This window comes from Syngnathus leptorhynchus, chromosome 6 (assembly GCF_054491065.1).
Source record: "Syngnathus leptorhynchus isolate UIUO chromosome 6, UIUO_Slep, whole genome shotgun sequence".
Classification (NCBI taxonomy): domain Eukaryota; kingdom Metazoa; phylum Chordata; class Actinopteri; order Syngnathiformes; family Syngnathidae; genus Syngnathus; species Syngnathus leptorhynchus.
The window spans coordinates 5,383,290-5,409,273 of record NC_141200.1 but is presented as its reverse complement, the minus strand read 5'-3'; the positions used below and the strand labels follow the sequence as shown (position 1 = coordinate 5,409,273).

At 42.5% G+C, this 25,984-nt stretch overlaps 1 protein-coding gene across 5 annotated transcripts in view; it reads left to right on the top strand.

Moving 5' to 3' along the window:
• syt7a (synaptotagmin VIIa) overlaps nt 1–25,984 on the top strand; it is a 61,364-nt gene that overhangs the window by 4,340 nt on the left and 31,040 nt on the right. For 4 of the 5 annotated variants that reach the window (XM_085914799.1, XM_085914802.1, XM_085914801.1 and 1 more), the window contains exons 3-4: nt 161–497; nt 25,164–25,267. In XM_085914799.1, coding sequence (XP_085770925.1) covers nt 464–497; nt 25,164–25,267 — 138 coding nt within the window. In that variant the 5' untranslated portion in view covers nt 161–463. The remainder of the gene's footprint in view (nt 1–160; nt 498–25,163; nt 25,268–25,984) is intronic. The other variant, XM_085914798.1, reaches the window with a different exon arrangement.

Genomic DNA, 25,984 nt, shown 5'->3' with positions numbered 1-25,984 from the left:
GTGCGCAGTCTTCTAAAATACAACTTAATGTCTTTGTTTTTATTTGTTTTTTATTTGGAAACCAATCCAATGCAAGAGCAAACGCATGTCATTAACAAAATCCACATGCAATTATGGGAAAAAATAAACATTTTTTTTTCATGTGAACCACCAAATCCAGATACTGCTTATTAGGAAGGAGGGAGGGGACTCAGAAGGAGGAGGAGGAGGAGGATGAAGAGGGAGCGAGTGAGAGTATCCATCAGCCTGTACCTACACACTCTAACTCTTAGGAGGAGACGCACGGAGAGAGAGCGAGCGAGCGAGCGAGAGAGAGGAGCGAAAAAGAGAGAGAGGCTGTCCAGGAGCAAAACAATAAAACAGCTCCAACTACACCGAAGGAGGAGTTGAGGAGTACACTGACACCGCTGCGAGCTCCACATCACCACCTCCACCGTCGCCTGTGCCGCCAACTCCAAGAGCCATGTATCTCAACAGGGAGGAGAACAATAGCAAAGGTAAGAAGGGAGGGGGGGCGTGACACTTTCAAGGTGTTTCACCAACGGTAGGACTCAGAGGAGGGGCGCGCGTGCATCCTCCTCGGCGTCCTTTTGACACCGCAAAGTGTGTGTGGCGCGCTCATTATGTAATGTAGCAAAGTCTGCGTCGAGCCCACCGTGAGATGCGTTGTTGACCTGTTGTCGGGGCGTGTGTGTGTGTGTGTGTGTGATTGCAATGTTTTGCACATGTTTAAGGACAACACCGTGCAAGGTCAAAGCGCCCCCCCCCCCCCTCCCTTCCTCCTTTTCTACTCCACCTTTGAATGTAAACCAAAGTATAATCTTTGAAAAAAAAAAAAAAAAAGCATCTCGTTTATTTCTGGGGGGGGGAGAACAGTGCAGCAGCCGTAGGGGTATAATGTGGGGGGGGTGTTAGTGTGTGTGTGTGGCTAGGAAAGGGAAGGGGGGGGGCATATTTGAGTATTCTCCCACGTGTTTCTGAGGCGTGATTTCTCCTCTCATCACACGCCACTAGTGGCCCCTGCTGTTAGAACGCTGCACATAATACTAATTGCATTGGAAAAAAATCTTCAGGTTAGAATAACACCTGCTGCTGCTGCTGCTGCTGCTGCTGCAGAGGAGGCGAATGAGGAAAAGGAGAGTGTAAAAAAATCAAGGAAGAAATAAATGAGCCATAAAGGCGGAGTGGGAGGAGCCGTTCTCGTTCATTTCACTGGACAACAGCAGAGTACAGTATAGTGTATGTGCATGCGTGTGCAGGCGGATGCACGCGAGATGTGGGCATGTCTATTTTAGTCCTGCAACTTGGAGGAAGGAAGCTTCTAACATGTTAGATTTTCACACGTCTGCATGAAAACAGATTGCTTAATGGTATGACCTCCAAGGAAATGAGTGATTGCGCAATATCTGGGTGAGCATCATATTATGGCTGCTTGATTAGAATGGAAAACTGAGGTTCTAATGGAAAAATTTTGCTTTCTGGTAAAACGGTGTCATAATCTCTTGTAGTTTATTCCAAAATATGTTTAGTGGGGTTTAAGTCAGGGTTCTCTGCATGCTTTTCCAATTCAGTGAAGTCTTATTAAGATTGTGTCGAGTGGGTATGTCCCAATACTTTTGTCTATACTGTTGACTTTTCCTTCGAGGTAAATCCACATGGTCTCACAAAGAAAAGTTTTTTTTTTTCCATTTCAATTTTGCTGGCTGGGTTAGCAACACTTAGCATTTATTTTCGTTAGTTGTAATATAATGTACCGGCTGTGGATTTTACCTGGATTTTACTTTATTGATTACTTTAATCAAAAACCACACAACAATGTTGGCGCCCACAGACACACTATAAAAAAATAATGTAGATTTAAACTACTATTTGTATTTTCTGATTTCACCATACATCGTCATTTTACAGAACTGGCTATGCGTGGAAATAAATGTATCCTCATCCCTCATTTATTACTTGACTTTCAAGACCACGCCCACAATAAACTCGAAAAGTTATGTGTTTGGGGCTTTTCTTTCAAACTTTGTATTTGATTGACATTCAACTAATTGACTCCGATAAAAGGGTGTTGTTGGTGTTTCCCCTTTCGGCTACTTTATATTCATCCCGTGTCTCAAGGTGGCGTGCCAAGGCGGAGGAACATATTGATTATGGAGGATTAAGGGGGGCACTAAGTGCAAAGAGCTTGATCATACGTGAGCATGGGTCACATCCAAAGTAGAAATCTCAATACAGAAGAAATATGTAGGGATGACGGGCTAGCCAGGATAATGTGGCACTCTAATCGTCGCTACAGTCTGATGGCTTAATGCTTTCTTATTTATACCCACCGGGAAACAATCAAGAGCTATTTGGACTGTTGGCTGATGTTCAAAATACACTACGATGGTTGTTTTGCCTTAAAGCAGCCATATGTAATTGGGTTGTTGGAATGATACAGATGTCAGACAACAATTTGGAGCGCGGCTTTTAAGATGAGTTGTCTTTTGCCTCTGACAGGGTAATTAGGCTCACTAGCAGATGACGGGATACGAAAGCAGCGTACATCAAGCAATTTTGAACACCCGTAACAGTTTTTAAAAACATTTTTAAGATTTGGGATATGATTCAGAGTTGGCCCTCCGTTTAATTCTTAGTACCCTCGTATCGGTCAGTCGGAGGCTTATTATCTCCATCTTAGTTGTGACTTTTCAAAGACTGTGTGCTTCTCTCCTTGTTCTATCAGCACACAGCAAGTGTGAGAAATTATCATGCAGGTGACATCGCCACCGTTCTCCCTATGAAGACAATTAGACGAGCTTCCCCACTTGCAAGAAGTCAGCAGAGTTCCTTTTCCCGCTTGGTTTTTCAGCCCAAGCAAAACCATCAGTGTAATTTTTTTTTATTTTTTTAAATCTTTTGCCGTCGTCTTTGTTATCACCGAGTGAGGGTTGGTGCATTGGGAACAAATTGCCAGAGATTTATTAGATGAGTGCTGTGGCACCCTGCACTCTTGAATATGATTTATATTTAATTCTGTCAGGGTTCTTGTTGATTTAAGTTGACGCTATTTGGCAGATATGGGCGCAAGGCCAAGCCCTCCAGCCAGGGATACTGATCCAAATGACTTGTTTTTGGCACCCGCGGACTGCACTAAGACAGCTCCTCAGGTAGAGTGCATTATTTTCAGAGAGTTTTAGCAAAGTGATGGGCTTGCATTTATTCCTCATGGATTGTTTTAGTAGAAAGTGAATTTAGGATTCCAATAGATTTTATTTTTCATTATTTCTGAAACAACTTTTTTACAGGCTATCCATCAACGTATTGACCAAATTATGGACTGACTTTTTCTAGTGTTGGTGATTTTTGTTCTTCATGAGATTCACATTTCGGCTGTTTGACAAGACAGACGAGAAATCTTGTTGTATATATTCATTCAGTTATTCAGTTCATTACACAATTGAAAACCATTATGAATATCAAATTTTTTTGCCTTCAGCATTTCTCAGGATGTTGCCCTTTATATGTAATTTTATTGCTTTTCCGAATGGTTTGTAAGAGTTAGAGGAGTAAACATTTGATGCTAATGCTAATTCCCGCATTTGATTAGCTTGAAAAAAAAAAAAAAAAAAAAGCTCCTTTCCTGCAGGGCGAAATTACAGGTATGCAAAGTAACTCGTGTTTAAGACTCAGGAATAATTAATGTTCTGGAAAAACAGACCCATTTATTGACCAGTCGGATGATACATTTTTAGAGACAGGCAACCTTTTAGCATCCCTTAAGGAGCATCCTTATGAAAGCTATAGATTTTCTGCTTGTCAAGCGTGTTACACATTATGAATAAAGCATGGAAGGCGGGAATGTGATAACCACGGATTCATTAGAAGGAAGCCTTCTTCCATCATTGAATTCTTTTATTAATTCTTAATTATTCATATTCTCATGAGAGAGTCAAACACCAAGCCTATACACAATTGTATTTAGGTCTATTGGATGAACAAGTGGGCCGATACGGAAAGATGGGGCATTTGACTTTATTTCCGTGATCAACTATGTGGAAAATTGCTCATTATTTTTTTTGCTTTAAGAAAGACTTAAAAAAAGATTAATGGATCTATCTTCTATAGCGCTTGTACTGTTCGGGGTAATCAAAAGTTAGAACCTATCCCAGTTGTGGAGCGATTGCAACGAATCACAGGGAATTTATAGAGACAGAGAAACATTCACTCTCACATTGACACCGTAACAGAGGACAATCGAACACACACTGCTTGCAGGAAAGTCAGGCAAGTAAATCGTTACATCATCAGTGAGTCCTAAAGTAAAGATGATTTCGAGAATTATTTTTAGTTGGAAGAAACTACTAAGCCAAACTCTTTTTTTTTTTTTTCCCCCCACATTATTCCGAGAATAATATTTGTACACAAACCTGAAGTGTTGGTCATTGATATTTTTGGAAAGGATTACTTGGATTTATATTATTTCCAATAGAAAATATTGGTAAGTCTGTTTTTTCCGACGAGTTCTAGTCTTTGGTTGTGGCCTTTTAAGTTTTTTAGAAATTAGAATTTTGACCAGATGATGTTAAATGATCAGAAAAGAGTTCAACATAAAGACATTTTTCCCCTTGTTTTTATCATCTCTTATTTACCTCACTAGCTCTTCCATTTATGTGTAAGATTGCCGTATTGATATTAGATGTGCCTTGGAAAATGTCATACAACAGCAGGCTGAAGGAAATCGGATTGAGTTTACGCATGCCATGTGCAAACACAATTCCTCCAGAGACCATCCGAGATGTGCGAGGTGTAGAAATTGGCACGGCAATGGCGTAATTACATAAGCCCACAATCAGAGCATCAATTTGACGTTTAATGGATCCCTCCGTCACTTCAGTTTAAGTTTATTTAGCTTTCAATGAATAGTCAAAATGGTTCATAGCCCCCCCGATATGTTATACAGATGGATGCGTAGCGTGCTAAGCCGACGGGAAAACCTCAAGAGGCGTTTTGGAGTCGAAGGAGTAGGTTACAATGGCGCCATGGCGGCAATTAGCCGCTTTTGTCAGAACACCTGCAAAGAAACGCTGATTTCAACTTGCTGCCACTTGCGAGCGAGCGATGGAACAGGAAGTTGTGTCGCATTCATGTCAAGTGAAGCGGTACAATTGCATTCAAAATTGTGATGGAAAAGGAAGCCATCTTAAATAACATGACTAATTTGGAAGTGGCTTGAATTTCGTTTTTTTTTTTTAATAGATAATGAAATGTTTCATTACTTGTTTGGTTTTATAATAAAATAACAGAGGAATTCTGCTCAGAAAACAAAGCAATAAGACTTGTTGATAAAGGGTTTGGAGAGATGGAGTTATTTTTACAACTGACTCTCACTATGCTGACTTGATTGCAGAGGAGGAGGAGGAGGAGATGGGTGGGCTCTCTCTCTCTCTCTCTCTCGCTCTCTCGCTCTCTCGCTCTCTCGCTCTCTCTCTTTTGACTCCCTTTCTGCCATCTTCTGTCCCTTCCTCCTGTGTGTCTTGGAGACGGAGTAGAAAAAAGGAAGGAGAAGAGGAAAAGAAAAAAAAAAAAGGGAAGTGCACTGCTTAACATCAGCTGGCCGGGCGAGAGTGACAGAAAGCAAGCAGATGAGAGGCAGACGATGGAGTGGGAGTGAACACGAAAAGATGGAGGGAGTGAGAGAGAGGCAGAAGCAAAGAACAAGCCCCGGAGTGCTAGCCAGTCAAGGTCACACAGAGGAGAAGAGAAGAGAAGAGCGGGTCTTGTGTGTACGAGTCCATGTGCGTGCGTGCAATAGGAGGCCTAGATAGTAAAGAAAGGATGGATTGATTCAGTCTAGAATGCTGTGGGGGGGGTGGGGGGGGGGAAGAAAGTAGAGTAAAAGATGAAAAGAGCTTGTTACACGGATGATGACTATGTTAGCATACTTAAAATTCAATTGAGTGCTGCTGTTTTTTTTTTACAACAGGAATGCATTTGTGAATGTGACGAATGAGCCGTTGTGACATATACAGTGAGAGATTGCAGCCTCTCTTTCATGTATAGTTGTGTAACCATCACATCCTGTGGGGTGGGAGTCATGTTTTTTTTGTTTTTTCCACAGTCTCCCCATTTGTTGACCTCTGCTGTCACTTTGGACTTCATCAGTTCATTGTCAAATTTTAGTTGAATGTAGAGATTGCTCATTTTGTGGGTTCAGGACACATTTCAGAAAGTATGACATTGGGCGCTCTACACTGTGAATGTAAAACGCCACTTTGATGATTTTCAGTGGTGCATTGAGGTACAATTTTTTATCATATCATAATGTAATCGTTAACAATCATATCCCAAATCATCACTCCCCTTTAAAATAAATAGAAGTAACATTAATATGTCCTTCAATTCATTGTGCTACTCACCGGAGACAGTTTCAGCTTCTCGGTACGGCAGTAATATTCATCATTCTATGCAGAGGATAAATAATACTTGCACGAGAGTATTGTCATATTATCAGACCACTGAACTGCCACATAAATGCTAATGCCTATGACGTTTTCAGCTTTGCATATTTCTGGTGTATGTGTATGTATTCATTGAAAGTTAAGCGATAGACTTCTTCACTGTGGTCCACATTCATTTGTGATAAGCTTGATTGGAGGAATCACTAAGCTCTGCCTCTTTAAACACATTAGGCATGTTTGCATGTCGCACCCATGAGAGATGGCGTGAGCAAGCTGTTTGCCTTAGCGCTCGCAAACACCGAGGGGCTGATGTGAAAGATCGCATGTGGCTCGGTGGCTGCCGCGATCAGATCTTTGTAGCCTAGCTATGCCGAGCTCTGATAACTTACGACCAGCTCATTTACACCGGGGTCAAGGGGGTGCCTATTTTCGGTTCTCCTGCTCGTCTGGTCATTAGCGGCGCCTCCTTTTTGCTACTTAAGACCGCATCTGCATCTTCGTGTTGTTTCATCTCGTCAGGGAATTGTTCCTTCCGCGCTGTTATCCTCTAAAAGGCAATCCACCATCGCTAATCCACATGAAACCTCTCCCAATCACTCTCAGTTGGAGTAAATGATCCCGTTGACAGACGTCATTATCATTTCGAAGGGTAATTAACAAATTTCCACGCGATGATTTCAAGCAGATGTAGGAGTCTCTGTTATAGGTTTAAAGCTGCAATTTCACTCATCTTTAATAGACTTTGGAGGTGACCCTTGGACATGAAGATGGGTTCTGGTGAGAGACAGAGATGTGACAGGAAAGACACTTGGTTGGAAGTGAATCGTGATGATGCGGCGATGTTCATCGATCAAAAGGTCATCTTAACTTTAATTGAGTGGAAACCTCCGTACGGGTCTTGGAAGCAGAGGCTTTCGTAGTTTGTGGGAACTGCGTGTGGAAATCCAGGATCTAAATTTATCCCAGGGAAATGGATGCAATTGGAGTGAGAAATAAAATTGGTTCATTTTGGTTTCAGTACATCATGTTCCCAAATTTTGCATGCTTGGACTCTAATTTTTTATTTTTTTTCCCCCCTGCTGTACTGTCATTGGGCATTTAGTAAGGAGTGTGTGGTTTTGTGCGCCCCCACCCCACCCCCACCCCCCCGGTATCTGGCAAGGTAGTACGACCGACAGATTGGGCTGTGTGAGTGCCATCGCCTCAGCTTGGCTGCCTGAGCGTTTCTCCCTCGTTCTTCCTTCCTCGCTTCATCTCATCTCGTTATTAGCCTGCTTCAGTGGTGGCCAGCAGGGCAGAGGACATTTTTGCCCCACGTTATCTAGCTAGCCCTTCTCCCGGGGATGAAATCCACCCAGCGTTCCATAACAGCCGCAACAATACCTGACGGGTCAGTCGCTTCCATTCCCACCCTCTTCGCGTTGTGTGAAATCCATAAGCGGGCATGTCTTGGTGTGTCCCTGCATCGTCGTCGGCCATTAGAGGTGCTGTTTCACACTTATACAAAGCGTGACCTTAATAGAAGGAGTTTACATTAGTCGGTCTTCATCAAGCTCTAGCTTGAGCCCGGTTTCCACCGAGCGCCACAGTTCTTTCTGTCAGTTTATCCATCCATCATATTATGTCATCATTCCGCAGTGTGTAAATACAAAGATATGTTCATTTAGTTTTTTCTTCTTGGCATCCATCCATTTATCCAGGATAGTGTCTAAACGTTGAGCCCTGACTTCCCTGTCCTTGTCCTACAATTCCACCAAAGAGGACACAAAGTTGTCCCCAGGCGAGCTGTGAGAAATCAAATAAACCCACTTTTCACGCAACAGTAGGAATGTAATGTTATTATGAATATCTAAATATATCTGGTTTCAGAATTGGCGCAATAATGCCGGGTAGTATGACGGTATCAAACGCCGCCAGGCAGACAATAATATTTGTATTATGAGAGGAACAAAATAGAAATGTTTATCCGGAGTATTTCATTATTTGCAAAGGCTTTTAACATTTACGACAAAAAAAAGGGAGTCTGCTACCCGAGGTGGAAATGTAAAACTGATCAGGGTTCACCAAAATCTTTATGAACCAAACGGAATTGTAGCGCTAAGGTCTGCCTCCTTCACCTCTGCTGCCTCTTCTCAAAATGCGATACCATATCTCCAAGGACGAGGCTGTGGAGGAATTATTTCTGCTCATGATGTTGTTCTTTTCAATCACTATCCAAAACCCGTAGCCATAGGGTTGGAACATCGGTCAACCGGCAAATCAAGAGTTTCACCTTTTGGCTCGGCTCTCTCGTCAAAGAAGAGCAGAAGGTTTTACAGAAAACAAAAGTTTGTTGCTCTTGCAATTCCCTCCCAATTGCTGCATAGAAATGACTTTTTTTTCCCATTAGACAGCAGATATGCCAATGGAACGGTTTCCTACCCTTTATTGTGCCAAGGCACACATTTTGCTTCAGAAAAATCTCATAGCACACCACCCAAAAAAAAAAAGGCTCAAAAAGTATATACAGTGTACATTAAACATAAATGTACAAAATAACAATCTTTGAAGGTACCTCCCTTAGTCCATTTCGGATTTTATTCGGCTTATCATCCATATCCAAGTCCACATATGTAAGATGGAAGGCTTTGAACCACTGTCCTTTTGACTTTTCCCGACTGCATCAGGCACCATGGGGAGCGAGGTGGAGACGAGGAGGAGCAGGAGGTGGAGCAGGCAGGGAGGGGAGTAATGAGCCAAGCCAGGAGGGACGGATGAAGTGGGACATTGAGGGCCCAAATATACACTCGTGTCTCTCAACCAAAATGCGCATTTACTGGGCTGGGCTGGGCTGATTGGGATATTTAAAGTCTGGTATGGGGGGGGGGTCAGACTCATAGGAACCAGCGTGATTGTGCCTGTTATGAAATAGAAATCATATCATTGAGTGGTGGAAAACACCCTTATTGTTCTCGCTTCCTCCCACTTCCAAAAAATGATCGCTTTTATTGTTCTTGATTGACCATCAGTCATCTAACTCGTGTAAGCGTATCATCCACTGTTTGATTTGGCAGCAGAGGGGAATTTGTGCATCTGGAGGAGCATAGTCAATTGGAGGGAAAGCAATTGTGCATGCATAGGAGAGAGGGAATGACTTTAGCCACGGACCTAAATAAAATCATAAATGGCATATAGATCATGAGGTACTCTTCATTTGTCTCGACATTGGTGGCTTTTTAAATATTGGGCTACGAATCGTCGAAGTACATTTTTCCCCACAGAGTTGGCAGGCAGTCAAATGCCCTCAGATTGCATTCGCACGAGCAAACAGTCAAATCTGGACTCGGTAGTCCCGCAGTGAGTTGCATGCGTTTGAATGTGTGGTCACTGGCACAATCCTGCTACACAGTCCGCAAAAAACAAACACGCAGGTCACACAGAGCGCTCCCAGAATGCAACAGCGATTCCGCTCCACTCACTCACCACCGAAAAAAAAAAAAAAGGCATGTTGATTACATAATAAAAACAAGAACTCTAGTATATGATAATTGTCATGCTATCATCTCGTCGCATCTTGCCCGTGGTGGTATCCCTTCCTGGGTGCTGCAGTAAATAAGACTCGTGCTGCTAAATTATGATGTCTGCTATGTGATTATCCATAGGGAAAGTATTTTGTTTTCCCATCAGTAGTGTTTCAAAGTCCTAACGAGACAACGGGCGTTTTAACTCGTTAATTAAGCCACCCTAGTCGGATAATACATGCACGGGGCAACATAATATCGGCTTCTCATACGATCCCTTTGGTATTTCTGGTCTCGTCTACTCTCTGAGTCCACTGCCCTCTGAAATTATGATCCGTTTACGTTACGTCCCCGGCGACCGACGCCATCACGTTTCGGGCCACAAAATGAGACGGTTAAGACAACGCAAGGGATAAGATGGCCACATGTGAGATTCTGTGATTGCTGCGAATGCCCGGCGAAAATTGGAAACTGTGAAAAACAGTCGAGGGACTGTACTGGCATCCATGGTTGACCATGAGCTGAAACTTTAGCGCGCCTTTGAGCCTCTGGGACTCGGCAGCCTCTTCTTCAGCGAGACTGTGAGAAAACTTAGCAAAGTTTAACAATGAAGAACAAAATGGATAAAAATCCCACAGCGAATTACGTTTGGGCGAAATGAAGATGCCGTCGCCGTGGGGAACATTGTGTCGAGGAGAAGTAAATATAGCAAGTTTGAGGTAAATTACACGGTGGGAGCTGTGACACGCGACAGGGGAGGGGATTCATATTCAGGTTTGCTCTTAAATGTCGCTTTTCAAACAGCGAGCTCTGACGGCCCGCCACACCAGTGCACATTGGACGTGGCTGAGCTTCGACAGGCGTGGGGCCGCCGGCTTCTTGCGACAATCTTGCCTTTGTCTCGGGGTGCCCGACAGAGCTCATTAAAAGACAGTTCGCGAGGTCCGTGGACTCACTCGATGAAGCAAAGGATGACTTGCAATATAGAGGAGCGACACTGTCCAACTTTTTGTAAATATTTGATTCTTTCTTATGTGATTGCAAGCATTGTTTCAGAAATCCCAAAACTCACAAGAATTGAAGAGACTTAAAATGTCAGCTTGGAATAGCCTGAGGAAGTAGATAGAAAAAGCTTTTTGTCCTAATGTCTATTCTATGACATCCTCCTCCTTTCCTCAACTACCTGTAAAAGACAATAAAAAAGCTCCCATAAGTCTTCCTTTGTTTACTAGCCACTTTTTGCTGTTTGTGCGATGTACTCTGCGCGCCTGGACGTGGCCTATAAAGTATCTCCTGCTTGAGCAGGTGGATCACAACCCGCATGTACTTAGAGATTTAGAGTTTGGGCAGTGTAACGGAGATAAAGAAATGGATGGAATGGAATGATAGCTCGAGGACACGGGAGCCGCTACCGAGGTTGGAAATGAGGTTTTGAAGGTTTCCTTGTGATTTTAAAATATTGCCTTGAGGGAATTCAGGCCATTTTCTTCAGGAAAGAAGTCCATTCCTTGTCATGAATGTGGTCTGATTTTAAATACAGAGCAGGATATAATCAGGATTGGCACTTAATTAGAGATAAGGATGAAAGATTGAATAAGAAAGTGGATATTTGTGGTAATAGCAGAGTACTCGTAAGTTTTTCTTAGAGGTGCTGCCTGCGTTAGGGATTATATGAGCGCTGCTTTCTGAGTTTGTGCATATTTTTCTGTCGCACGGAGTCACCTGGAGTTGTATGGTGCCATTGTTTTTTTTTTTTTATGATAGCTCTTAGATCTACATTTGGGAGACGGGGACCGCTCGAATTTTGCATTCATTGAGCTGCTGCGGTGTCGAGATGATTTGCGCTGATTTTTCAGAGGGAGCTACTTGTAAACAAACTAGACTCAGTCCATTCTGAATGTTTCATTTTTCTTGGGTCTCAGAATAGCTTAAAGGAGTAGATTACAAATGGCTATGATGTCCACAGTGAAAAGGGACTCTGACAATGGTGTCAGAATTATGCAGGAGAAAAACAAAACAAAGTAGTATTTCATTATTGGCCAAAGCTCTATTTTTTTAGATTTAAAAAAAAATGTACATCACAATTATTATTGATCACAGCAATTATTTGAGTAATGCACAAAAATACGAATTGCAGAAGCTATTCAAAGTAATGATGAAAATATTCAATTCAATGTAAATTGCATCCATTTGGAAAAAAGAGAAAAAACAGCAAATGCTTAATCATTTGATACTTAGGCGGCGTTTTCTTACTTTGGGGTATTTTCGCAAGCAGCCGTAGGCAGAAAAGGGGCGTTTGCGCTTTGTGGGAGCGAACACTGCAGTCGATCGAAGCGGCTTCTAACCCGCTTCAACATGCAGAAATGTTCTATAAAGGGAAAATCGGAGATGTCAGCATCTGAGAAAGTCCTGCCTAGTTGTTTTTTGGACCGCACTGTGAAAAGCCGTAAGCAACCGTTGGCCTGCTTGCCATCATCATCGTCCTCTTTAAGTCGCCGGCGCAGCCAAGCAGACGTGTGGACTCCTCGCCCCTTCCCCACGATGGGGCCTGTCAACCCGCAGCTTACGTAGCCTCTAGGTAGGACACGTAAGCAGTCCTCCTTAATGTCCCCTCCTCCGATCCGTCTAAACCTATTTTGGTCGCTGTGTTTTGAGAAAAGGTTTGCATAATCTAACTGGACCAGATGGAGGAGATGCTCCAGTCCCCTCCCCACCAAGATTATTACATCATTTGTTTGTGACCACCCAACCATTCAAGCAAATAGTAATCCGTTAGAAATGCAGCGGAAGTGACACTTGTCATTTTACCAGTCCATGCACACTTGTGTACCAGGGTCCCTTGTGGACTCCTCTTGAACACCCCCCCCGCCCCGTTATCTAAGGTCCAAACCTCCAGGACTGTGAGGAATCCCCTCGAGGTGCCTAGAATAGCAGAGGCTGTGCACGGTAGAACAGGCACACACACATCCTGTTTTACATTTCATTTTTGCATCAATTAGTCTTTTGAAATGATGCGATGGCAAGCACTCCACACACACACACACACACACACACATAGCCGTTAGATAATTGCTGGGGATTTATGGCAAAACGGAGCCATTAACTGATGTTTAAAGCAGACTGGTGTGTTTTTGTCACTGATCTGATATTTGTTTCAGTGTTGTGATTGATATCACCGCGCTCATTAGCATAGCTTAGATGGAATGTTTTTAATATCATCACCAAACTAACTGTATGAGGTTATTTTGGTATTATTTTTCCACATCTGACTCACTTTTATTCATAGACATGAAAGATGGAACAAAATAAAGAGGAAAACCAAACAAACAGTCCAATAAAAAAATAAAATAAAAGTTTTTGTAGGTAATTAACAAGGAAGAACAAAAACACAAGAAAATATTTCAGCTCTACTTGTTCTTGTATCAGAATTTTTCCTTGGGCGTGTTAAATGTCATTATTTCATATCCCCAATGCACTTTTCGTTCATGGCACTATCAATCATTGTCGACACTAAAAATTGATTTGAAATTTCCTAGCAAACAAATGCAACCTAATTCAAAGAGAAGAGAACTTAACAAAATTGTATTGTTGTCGTTTTGTTGTGAAGCTTTCCTGGATCGCTTTGTGCTCCGGAGAGCACCTCAATCGTCCTAAAGGTCAGGTTGCATACAAATAGCTCAAGCGCCCCGTTTGTCCTTTCGGTAATTTAACAAACCTCATCGAGACGGGGCTGAGAGGCTGCCTCTTAGCATTCGTTACTCCGGGCTTGCTCCATCTGGGCCGTGACACGTGAAAGGAGCTATAGGTCTCCTGAAGACAGTCAATAAATCAACTTTGATCAGGTTAGTTCTGCCTCTTTGTTTCCCCCCCCCCCAATCCAATCGCAATAAATAATGTGCGTGTTACCAGCGAGTTTGCTTTGTGGCAATTTAGCATGCGTCTGCCCTGGGCACTGTGGCGAGCTCTCAACAGAGCTGCGAGTAAAATGAGAAGGAAAAAAAAAAAACACTGGAAAAACAAGACCATTACTTACGACACATTTGAGTTTGCTTGTTCGTTGGGCAGATGTAGCCAGAAGTTGAAATGAATTCTTCAACAGCACTCGAGCTTGTGTTTCTTCGTAGATTCAGATTTAAAAAAAAAAAAATTCTCGTTGTGGCATCATGCTGCCTTTGCTTCAATGTCTGTTTTAAATTCTCATGGTCATCCGCAAATTGTTGAATGAAGGCAACTTGTGGCAATGTTTGGAGTGAGGAACATCAGGATTTTGTCACAGGCAAGGTGATGTCTGAAACGTCCTTCTCTCTATACAGACTTGTTTTTCTGGTTTGACGATTAGGCTTCTTTTCTAAAAGAATCAAATCAAAATAGCTGGAATAAATTCTCTATCATTTTCTGATTGCTGCTAATAACCTCAATCTCTTCTCTCTGCTTCATCCTCACTCCTTTTCTTGTCCTACCTCCGCTATGCCCACTTTAGTTAGCTAACTCACACATTTACTCTGATTTGTCAGGCGACGGCGTCTGAAGTGCACTGACTGCGTGTCACCCAGACCTGTCATTTATTCTTCGATTCTATTCCATCGCGCCGCCGTCTCCATTGATGTGACAAACCGTGACGTCTCTTCTGCTAACGCAGATAATGCAGCCATTCTCATACGCCACTCCGCAAGTATGCTAGCTCCAGAGTTGCCGTTGATTAATATACTTGCGAGTCAGAATTAAAGCTGCCAATCTGTCCCTCGGCGATGTATAATTGAGTTTAATGCAAAGGGAAACTTCCAGTCTGTGATTTGGCAGACTGAAAGCCACACGAAGAAAACTATATTTCCCATGAGCCAGCGACTCCATCCTGAAGAGAGTCGGCAGCTGCGCGTCGTCGTCAATAAGTCTCAGTCTGCTGGGTGTTACGCCGCTGTAAATTGTTGACAGTTCTACAAGCAAACACATCAATGGGCAGTCAAGCAGCAGACAGCGGCGTAGGGGGACTACGTGTGCTTATGGAGAGCAAATTGTATTTATATAGCACTTGCTGCGGGCTAAAACAAAAACTTCATTTAAGAGACTAGCCTGTATGTAAAATGGTGTCATAATAGTGTTTGTTGGATTTTTTTTTTTACGTCAACGGATCATCGCTGAGATAAAATCAACACGTGACTTTGAATGCCAAAATTTTCTCCAGTTTGTTTGGAATGAAGCAGACGAACCAAAGTAACAAAACTGGTTAAATAAGCTAACGAGGACAAATGGAAAAAAATATATAATGAATATTATTTCAGATTAAATGGAGATGTGTTTTGAGGCTAGCACACTTTTCAAAGTATTTCCCAAGAGTTATTCTGAGCGTTGACCACATCAAACAAATTTCTTAAATGAGGCCATGGATGCCCCCTCTGAAGCTATTGCAGTTATCCTTGTTGCTACTTTCTCAGTTAGCCGCCCTATAAATCCCCGAGATCTCAATCAGTCAATCAAGGGTGTAAAGGTGAAAGGTCATTGGGGAAAAAAAAAAAAAAAAAATCTTCTAAGACTTTCTACTTTGTTACTTCGCAACACTGGCAGCGGAGGTTATGGGATGTATTTCATTACTTTGATATGCCCTTGCATTGACACTGGCTGATGCTAATGAGGGTTATTTTTGGTGCCGCCTGTCCAGAAGGAGTCTAAAAACAGGTGCCTCTAAACCAATGTAGTCTCTTCCCCAGAGCTTTTCCCTTCACTCGGCTTAAGGGGACGAGATCAGCGGCGCCATTGTGGAGGGTCGCCTCTGATAGATGAGAGGTCACCTGGGGAAAAAAAAAAGGTAGCCAACGGGGGAAATAGGATTGTCCCTTCCGTCTCATTTGAGCAACAGCCCCTGAACAAATCTAATGTCGTTGGTTGTGAAGTTACTCCCTTCTTCTGGTGTACTCTCGACGGTGTAAATTGTAGTTAGGAAGCAGGCTGTTTCTCATACAAAGAGAGGTTCACAACGATTACACCTTTCAGCGCTCCTTCACTTAGCTGCCGCACTTGAACGCTTGCACAGCTCCTCCCATTTCGGGCCGACTGCCAATTCTGCTCTGACAAGTTTCCGTTTAAGAATTTAGTAGTAAATGGTCCTAATCAAGTTGCGAGACTTGGACGCAATTTCCTCAAAGAATTTGGGAAAATCCATTACGGGGTCAAACAGTCGCTTTCCTAGAATGTTTATCAACAGCCGAGATAATGTTTGAAGTCGCGTTTTATCTTGGGATGGGCGTCGTGATCGATTGTGTGGAACTGATTATTGATAAACACATCTGAGTGGACTACTTTGTTGACAAAAATGTTGGTTGGAATCCAATTTGCGTGACCACAGAAGCGTTTGACTGTATCTTTCAGCAACAACGGTGCCTGTTCAAACACGCTGCGCTGATATCCTAGCGTCCATTTTGATTTTCCAACTAAAAGTCAGTTTTGTTTTCACCTTCATAGGGAGTTCTACTAAATTCTAATGTGAGAAAGGCTCAGAATTGCAATGGCAAAAAGATGGAAATGGACTTTGTATTTGTAACCACATTAAGAAGGATTAGACAACAAAATAAAAAAGGTACATGTACAGAATGTTTAGAAAAAGAAGACTGTAATGAGTCACATCAGGTAGCTCAAGGTTAGCGCTTTTAATGGAGTCTTAAGGAAATTGACTTTGATTGGGTTCACCATCTAGCTCAGTGATGAATGTTTTGTTTTTATTAGCTGCTCTAGACAGGTCATAAAAGAATCGTATACAAGCAGAATTTAATTGAATGTAAAAAGTGCAGGTGAACAGCCCCAGGTAGCATTACTCATTCACGATGAGCGCATCCCATCTGCCTTCTGATGCCTGTGGGAATGTGAATTCTCTCACCGCTAGTTAAGGCGCTCGATATGATCAAAAAACACCAAAATGGAAAGGCTGGCTCGCTGTCATTTAGCTGTCATTCAATTACAGTTGCACTTGTCCTGCCAATACTTTAATTACACTCTCAATAAATGTTTTGCCACTTTTGAAGGAGAGAGGATAGTGGAGTTTGATGAAAATTGGACAGAGGCTAACACACACACACACACAGGCGTATATACAAACAGAGATACCGCATCCGGCAGCTCCGTATGCTTAGGCAAATACAATCGACTCGGATTATATTTTATAATGCCACCCACATAATACATCTGGAGCACGAGAGAGCGCTTTGTCTTGGTTTATGTGCCCGGCAGCGAGCTGATGATGTGGGCGCACGGTAGCTCTCGGCCAGTGTGCATATAATTGCTCCTCAATAGCATTAGAGTGAAGTCCTGCTTCCACCACTCCCCGCTTGACTTGTCTCTCCACTTTTTGGAGGTCTTAACATCACTAAGCACACACGTCCCCCTTCTCATGTCACCCTGTTTATGCTAGCCCGAGCGTTAATAACATGTTTATTAGTGTGTGCGTGGACAACACAACTCAACGCAAAGGGCTTGCTTCCGTGTGGGTGACTGAAGAAAATATGCTTTACTAAATGAATGCAAACCTTTGCGTGTTTGCATGAGGTGAAGGTAAGGGGATAGTGTTAGCTGAATTTAATACATACAAAAGTATAACTAATGGATTAAAGCATGGTTACCTGCGCCTGCTTTTTCAAGATAGCTTGACGAGGAGCAGTGTAGAAATTTCACCAATGCGCTGTTGATACTCGGACCGAAAATAAAAGTGTTATACTGTGTCTCAGTTTGACTTAGAGGAAATCAGCCTACCTTGGTAAAGGGAGCATATGGCTTTCTGCTTTTGGTTAATGACGCATGTGGATAACAGCAATCTTTGTAATTTAAGTAACATGGAAATGTATGATTGTATTACAGCAATAGGAAAAAAAGGAATGGCTGAAAGGGCCATCCCGTGATAGAGGAGTTTGAAACAAAATTAAGATTGTAAAGTGAATTTAGAGATTTGTTTGTAAATACATTACAAGATCAATAGAAAATAACAAGTGAAACACAGTTGGCAGTATGGTAGTTAATTGGGGCCTCAGCATCATTGTATATGTAGTGTTTGACCTCTTTCTGAAGGTCTTTGTAAACTCATCCATAAATTGAACACGCTATCACATTATGTGCGAAATCGAAGCATCCCCTCGTACTTGACTGTATAAGCACTCAAGTGCTTTCACGCACACTGATGAATATGCAGTCTGAGCTCCAGGGTGGAAACAAGGCTAGACTCTTTCCCCCAATGATCTCCTCTATAAGAAAAGGGCAACTGATGTTAGCTTAAGCATTCTGAAATTGCTGTCCGAGGACTTGAACATTGCGGCAAATGCTTTTCGGGTCAAATTTAAACTTTAGTGTAAATGATGAGTACCACTCTTAATTTTGTAAACGCGCATTGAGAATTATTAGCATTGAGAATTATTAGCTTAGGCGCTATTGCAGTTAGCATGTAGTGTGCAAGTGCTATGTGGAAAAAAAAAACACATTTGAGGCACAGCAGCATCGGTACTTCTTGGAAATATATAGTTTGACAACGACCACACTGAGAGTTAAAGATGTTGTTATACATATTAAAGAGCTGAGAAAAAACGGCTAACAAACCAAGAGAGGATAGTAAAACCGTTCAATACGATCCCATTTTATTGGTTTTATTTATTTTCACTACAAAATAAGACCTGTAATTCGATGTTGGTCATGGGTGACTTAGTTTACAGCTCACAGACTCATTACAGTGATGGACACTCGTCGACCTCCTGAGTACCAAGAGCCACCTCTCGGATTCTAGTCAATAAAGTCAAGGGCACGAGAGAGGCAGTTGACTAATGGCTTGTTTGTAACCGTGTGAAGACGCCATAAGATTCCAAAGCCGTGGGACCACTAAACAGAAGAAGCTTCTTCAGTTCCATCGGTATTTCAAAAAAAGTCGTGACACTCTGGAGATGCAAAATGGGAAGGAAAGTTTTGGATGGCAAGGGATTTGAATCCAGCAGCGGTGAGAAGTTTAATCAATAATCATGATCCTGAATCTAATGGAAAGTCTTGATGGATTAGAAGAAGTTGGTGCAGGATATATGAGTGTAATCTTTCATCAGTGCAACGTTCACAAAGGCGGGCCTTCCTACCGACGGGAAAACGAATCACCCTGCTGGCCGTTGTTTGTATAATATGTTGCGGTTTTCATATGAAAGTCATCTATTTCGAGCCGACTTGTTAATTTAGTCTTTCCGCGGCTGAGGCGTTGATAGATTATGTGATAGATCAAGACCATGCATACTTTATAAAGACTTTATGAGAGATGCCAGGGAGAGAAATAGATGCGGGTGTTATTTCCCATTCAGTCACAGTCCATCTTAAAACTCACTCAAGCCACACCGTTTGAGTTGTCGCTTTTACTCAGTGGTCCAATGAAGTTCTCCGGTTTGAACGCTACGTGACTTCATTAGAAGGACGTACATACATATAGGATGCTATTTAAGTATTGTGACTGAGAGAATATTTGTTCATCTAGTCATTCACATTACAGTTCCCAAAAGAGCTTGGATCACTCGCTGCTCTGGCTTCGCTTCTCTTCATTTTGCATTCAACACATGCAAGCACATCAATTTTTTCCTATCTCCCATGTGTCCACATCTCCTCAGTTGCTTTCTCATTGCGTGTCAGAGGTGCTAATAAGAAGATGGCACTATGATATGTCACATGACGTCTTTGCCATCCAACTCCAGCCAAGCTCGTCGCCAAAGTTCTCCCTCATTTGAGAGCAGACAGGACGTGGGTGGCGGCCCTCTCGCAACTCGGGTGGCTGCTGCATCTGAGCCACGGGGAGCACGCAAGGACAGAAAAGGAGGTTACGCTTTATGTAGCCTACAGGGGCAGGTGCTCTTAACCGCAGGTGTTCTCCACCTGACAACTGCTCCACTAATACCTGGTCCGCATTTAGATGAGCTTGTTCCTGAAGGGAAATACTGAAGGAATATTCCAACAGGTTATTTTTTTAGAACAAGGATTTTCGACTGGTTTTATCCATTATAACCAAGAAGCAATTCTTGGACCACTGCTTTGGCGGAATATTATTTTATTTTGCACCGAAGGAGGATAGACCTATACAGGCTGTTTACTTGCATATGTATGTCTATTTTGGTAATCTTATTTTACATTTGAAATAATTTGAATGGTCAAATGATTAACAAAATTAGCTGGAAAATAGATCCTGTCTAAATAATGAATCAAATTTATTTAAAAAAAAAACAAAAACGATTACTTTTCATTTACGATTTTGCGGACCACCTGCAATACTGCCACGGGCCAATAGAGGGCAACCGGTTGACAATCCCTATTTTAGATAATGACAATTTTTTCCATGCATGTTGGTTGAGGTCTGAGCCTACCGATTGTAGCTTTATTTTGTTTTCTCAAGTTTATATTAAAGCATCACATCAAAAAAAAAAATGTTTTTCTCGCATTATCCTGGATACATTAGTATTATACGACATTTAGGGGTCATAGCGCCACCTACTGTTTACATCTGCTTTACTGCCTCATTCCATATTTTATGGAGTCCTGTATATAGAAAAACAACCACTTGTATGCTCAATTCTTGAGCCCTTTTGTTACAGTGTTTGATAAATGACCAAGACCAGCTCCACTCCAAACTCGTCAAGGTGCCTATTTGTTCCCCTAATTACCATTTTGCTGCATAATGACAAAAGAAAACGCAGCCTTCTAGTCATCATTGCGAGTGTGAAATGGTGGAAAAGAAAAATACCAATCGAATTTTGTTGCTCAACACTCACTTGCTAATGAAACCCAAACACTGTGAAAATGTCTTTGGGTTTCATTTCAATTTCTTTCCTCGTAGCATCTAAATGTATGACACGTCTATCAAATCTAAAACACTTGCAGTGATGGACAATTTAACACAAAATATACATTTGACATACACCATCATAGAGTGACAAATGTTAAGCTAAAAATACAACAATGTTATAAAAAAATGACATCAAATTGGCTGTGAAATTTGTCATCACCCAATTCTAGCACGAATGTCCATGAAGGGCATTGAGTAGACAGCAGTCAATCATCCGTCAAATGTCACTTTGTGAGTGCTCTTATGCTCATATGAGTGCAAAACATTCTCAAATCCTCCTGGCGTGGCCATCGCACAAAGCCCGGCCCGCTCACGGTGTGAAATGTCCTCTCGGCTCTTGAAGTCGCAATGACATTATTCACGTGGAAGTAGCTATTATTCATTTTAGTCTGCATTTCACAGCTTCAAATCTATTTTATGCACCTGGAGAATTGTTTAGCTTGAATGCATTTTAATGCTTGACTCTCTATCACGCTGCGTGATAACTGTCAGACAAAAGCCTCTTAAATGCGCTATTTAATTAAAGCACAAAGGCAGAAAGGAGGAGTCTGAAATTTAGGCTAAATAGTCTTTTGTGAGTGCATTCATTATCCGCCACAGTAGACACCAACACCTGACCACTACTGAAATAGCAGCAGGCAAGAAATTGTTACTGGTAAAAAAAAAAAAAAAAAAAGATGATGAGGGAAAGTGAGATGTTAGTTTGGAATAAAAACGGCCATTTTGGCCTATTAGCTTACAGGCTGTAAGCTAATAGAGCCTGAAAAGACACAATTTGAAAACTGGTCATTGAGTGTGATAGCTTATTAAATTGAAAGATATTATTAACACTGACGACGGTTGTTGAAGATGATGGACGGTCCTATTTCGTTATGCGACGGAAAAGCCCTCACAGTGCCGAGGGCTTAGCTAGCGACCGCCCCGGCTAACCTTTTTTCTGTATTTGGTCATGTGACTTGACAAGCTTTGCCCTTCGGCACCGTGATGTCATTTTCAGCCGACAGCAAGTGGCCTTGCAAGGCAAAACTCCTTACAAAGGGACATTTTATACATTTTTCGGGGAGGGGGCTTGTGTGAATCATTCTGACATGTGTAAGTAAAACATTTCAAAAAAAATTCTATATTCTACACTATATCTTTGTGCTGTTAAGTGTACCCAACCCTACGGCATATGGTGGCCGTGAGACATTTCTCCTTACCACCTCATTCACAGTATAACGATATTTTGCGTTCTACATTGTGGCAGCCGTGCTGATTGGACACTGCTCGAGATCCACCTGTCCAATTAGCACTTTCTCTTACCCCTGAGAAGTGGTCCCTTTCCGCATGGTTTAACTCCTCGCATATGGGCCACATCACCTCCAGGTACGAGAGCTTGTTACACTTTCAACCGGTGTGTTACGTAACGTTTTTTTCAAGAAGTCCCGCCTCCCCTACCTTTTTCCAACGCCGGCCTCTTGCGTGACTTTATTTTTTTCCCTTCGGAAACTGTGCATAAGTCACCTTGGTATACTGTACGTCCGGCCGTTTGGTTTCTCTTTTATGTGCGTGTAAAATAAATGACCGCTGAAATCTAAAGGAAACAAGCGCCTGTCAGGACCAACGGGGCTGTGACTTATAGAGCTTCTGATCAAACGGCTCAATGGCTTCTTCTACTCTACGGTCACATTTACTCAGTGAGCAAATCCATATACGAACTCCGAGTTTAGAATAGTGGCGATGTTGTTTTGTTCAGGGCTAGCTGCAAACGATCACTTGACTACTAAATATGGGCTAACCCATTTGATATCTTTCCTATTAACGTCAGTATGACATTATCATCACCCATGAAATATTGAATTAAGCAGACTAACAGGGGATGTTGTTAGTCATGTCTACTTGTTGCCAAGCATTGCGAGATGACATTGTCATTGCGTGATGATGTCATCGCGTAATTACATAGACCATTTTGTGGAGGCATTATTCAAATGGACCCGCTCAACTCAAGCAGAATTTTAATGTTTTTCAATCGGGGTACACAGACGGAAAATAATTGTTGTTAAGAGGGCTAAATTCATGAATATGATCAGTTTTTTAAAATACAGGTAGAGCTAACTTTGTTGCTTTAAAAGACAGTTGATGGGGTAGTCTGAAAAGAAATTTTGCAACAATAGATAGTATTTCTCATATTTCCTCCTCAAAAGAAGGTTCTCCCTCGGTTCAAGTCTTATGAAAATGAGCTTCGTAGTATTTGCGTAATCCCGCCGCCGAACAAACATACAATCGAAGACGGAGGAGGCAGCGCCGGTGCTCCAGTGCTGAGGATTTGCATATCTTCTCAAGGGGCGTATTTTCTTCCCCCCCCCTTTTTTTTTTTTTTTAGCTGCATGCATTGGATAAATGAAGTCATTTTTTTGGTATCAACCCAAGCAGCCAGCGGGATGCTAGCATCCATCAACAAATAGTAATCCTGATTGGATGCTGCACGTCATCAGACGCAGCTCCTCCACATCACCCTTCTTTGACCTTGAGGAAAGCACAAACAGTCCTAAACCAACTCAATTAAAAAAACCTCCATCACTGTTCCATTTTGCTCTAGCTCTCTTTATTTAAGAACCTTTACGTCGCCATGATGATGTCGTGCATGTAATGGACTCACTCTTAGTGACCTGTGAGTGAAGATTCCCATTTTGAATGGAGACGGAGAGCAGACTGTAAGCTTGAACCCACTTCGACCTTCTCTTACTGAAGAAGACAACAATGTAGCGTTTGCCATTAAGAACCTCTTTGAGTGCAGATAAATATTAGCGGGTGAGAGGGGCAACACGCTCGCCAGGTTTAAATCCACATTTTTACGATCGCTACAAGATTAATCAAGAAGAGGCCAGACCGATGTCAGGACATAAAACGATGCCGGGTGGGATGATTGAGACGTTTAGGACGCAGTCCATAAGTTAGCTGCTGCACAACCGGCTCGTAATTTGCTGAAGAGCTGAGGGATTATTATAAGAAAGTAATACTTCCATTTTTATTTGGATAACAAATAAAAATTGCACTGAATGATAATTGGAGAAGTCTTATCTCCATCAAACTTTGCTAAAAACTATTTTTTTTAGTGTTGTGGCTTGATTTTTAAGGAGGATGGAGTGCAAGGTCATCATCAAGGTGTCGTTTGGTGACTTCAATCGACCTCAGGTGCGCCGTTAACCTCAAAGCCGTAGCCGGAAGCTAACGGAAGGCTGTGCGCCCGCCCCCATGTCAATTCGCTTCCTGATTTTCCATATGAAACGCGTTTACCTCCTAGTTTGTCGGCCTTGTCGAGCTCCTTCCTTCCCTGAGGACATTTGGAAGGTGGGGAAGAAGAGAAAGACAAAGAAATGACGGGATGAAAAGGCCAGCCTTGACAAGCCAGGGGGAGACGGGGAGACGGCGACTGGGGAGAAAACAAATCTACTTATTGAAGGCAAAGTGCGGGCGGTTGTCACTCAACAATGTGGAAACGCGTGGTGACAACCTGCTTATCGGCGTATATTTGGGTCGAAGAAATGTTGGAAGGGACTCGACGCATTTGAATACATTAGCATCTCCCTCCCGCTGTGCAAATATCAAAGCTCAATGAGGCTTTAGTTCCTTGTTCTCTCAAGTAAAGGCCATTGAGCTGGTTAAATAGCTCGCCGGGGTGGATCCACTCATTTCGAAAAGCAGCGTGAGTGACTCAGGTGCATTTGCCACGCTCTCGCACATGGAGACACAAAAGAGCAGAAGTGGATGATATGATTTTTCTTTTCCCTGCCATGATAGCCATTAATCATGAGCTGTGTTGTATTGTCAGCCTCCACGGCCACTCCCTCTCTTTGCTTGCAGCTTGTCACTTAACAAGCTGTGACACATGACAGTGATGCGTGTGCCTCTGAGTGATGCCCGGCTTTGGCTTCTATTGGAAAGGTATTGAAATGCTCGGGCGCAGGGGCAGGGGCGGGGGGGAGTCGGTGATAGCCATGAGATTGTATTACCCGACTTGCTTATGACAGAATGTTAAAATGGCAGCAGCGCTCGCCTCCTTTTCAATTAAAGCTGGCGCTGGCGGGCGCAACTTAGCTTTGTCTGGCAAGGTGGGCTACTGTGGCGTGAAATCAGCTCCCTGGAAATGCTTGTTTTTGTTTTAGTGAAACAAAGAAAACTCATGTTTGGAGCAAAAATGGAACCGCTCACAACAGGCACGTGCATACACAGGCTCAAGCTCTTTTACCCAGAATTTAAAAAAAAAAAGCTTTTTTTTTTTTTTGCTTTTTTTTTTTTGCTGTTGCACATTTTTTCTTCATTTACTTGACTTCAAAAACATAATTAAATCAAAAATACCCTCATCAGTTCCACCAAAAAGTGTTTTGAAATTTGTGTTTGTGCACACAGGCTCGGTGTCCCTCAGTGTGTTCCTGGTCTCCTTAGCAGTGACAGTGTGTGCTGTTTGGCTTGTGGCTCTTTGTGGCGTCTGCGGTTGGTGTCAACGCAAGCTGGTGAGTGTATACACCCACCCACCCACACACACACACACACACACACACACACACACACACACACACACACACACACACACACACACACACACACACACACACATCCACACACTAGCTTCCAGCCACATTAGAAGCTCCACAAAAAGCTTTACTAATCAGAGATGCTTAAATGTCACTGTGTGCTGTGAATTTAAATGTTCAAAGGGCAATTTATTGAAGAAATAGCAATGTGTGCAAATATTTACGCGATTCTCTAATCCAAAATAATGATGCGCGCATGCTCATTGAAGTGAAATCTTTGGCTTGTTAGACAGTAATGAATGAAAAGCGATTACAGAAGCTGAAACCTGCGGCCCCTGTTGCGTCACTTTCCAAAAATCAGGCTTCAAGACCGTAATTCATTCCCAGAAGCCGTTACGATATTAGCCAAGTGTGCTGACACAGCCTCGGTTAGACGACAACAAAGATTGAGCGCACTGACCTCTGGTAAGGGCACATCATTGTGATTATGTGCTATGAAATGTGATTGATTAAAAGGGAGGCAACCCCTTATCAGTCAGTCGGAGCTGCTTGCCAAAAGTGCCTTTCCCCCTCGCTATGTCGCATTGGAGGCTCCAAAATCTACTGCGGGTCGACCGGCAAAGATTTTATTTCGCCGACGCTAATGTGATGAAAGTCGCGTCAAAGTCGATCGATCAAAGTTGTCATTGATATTTT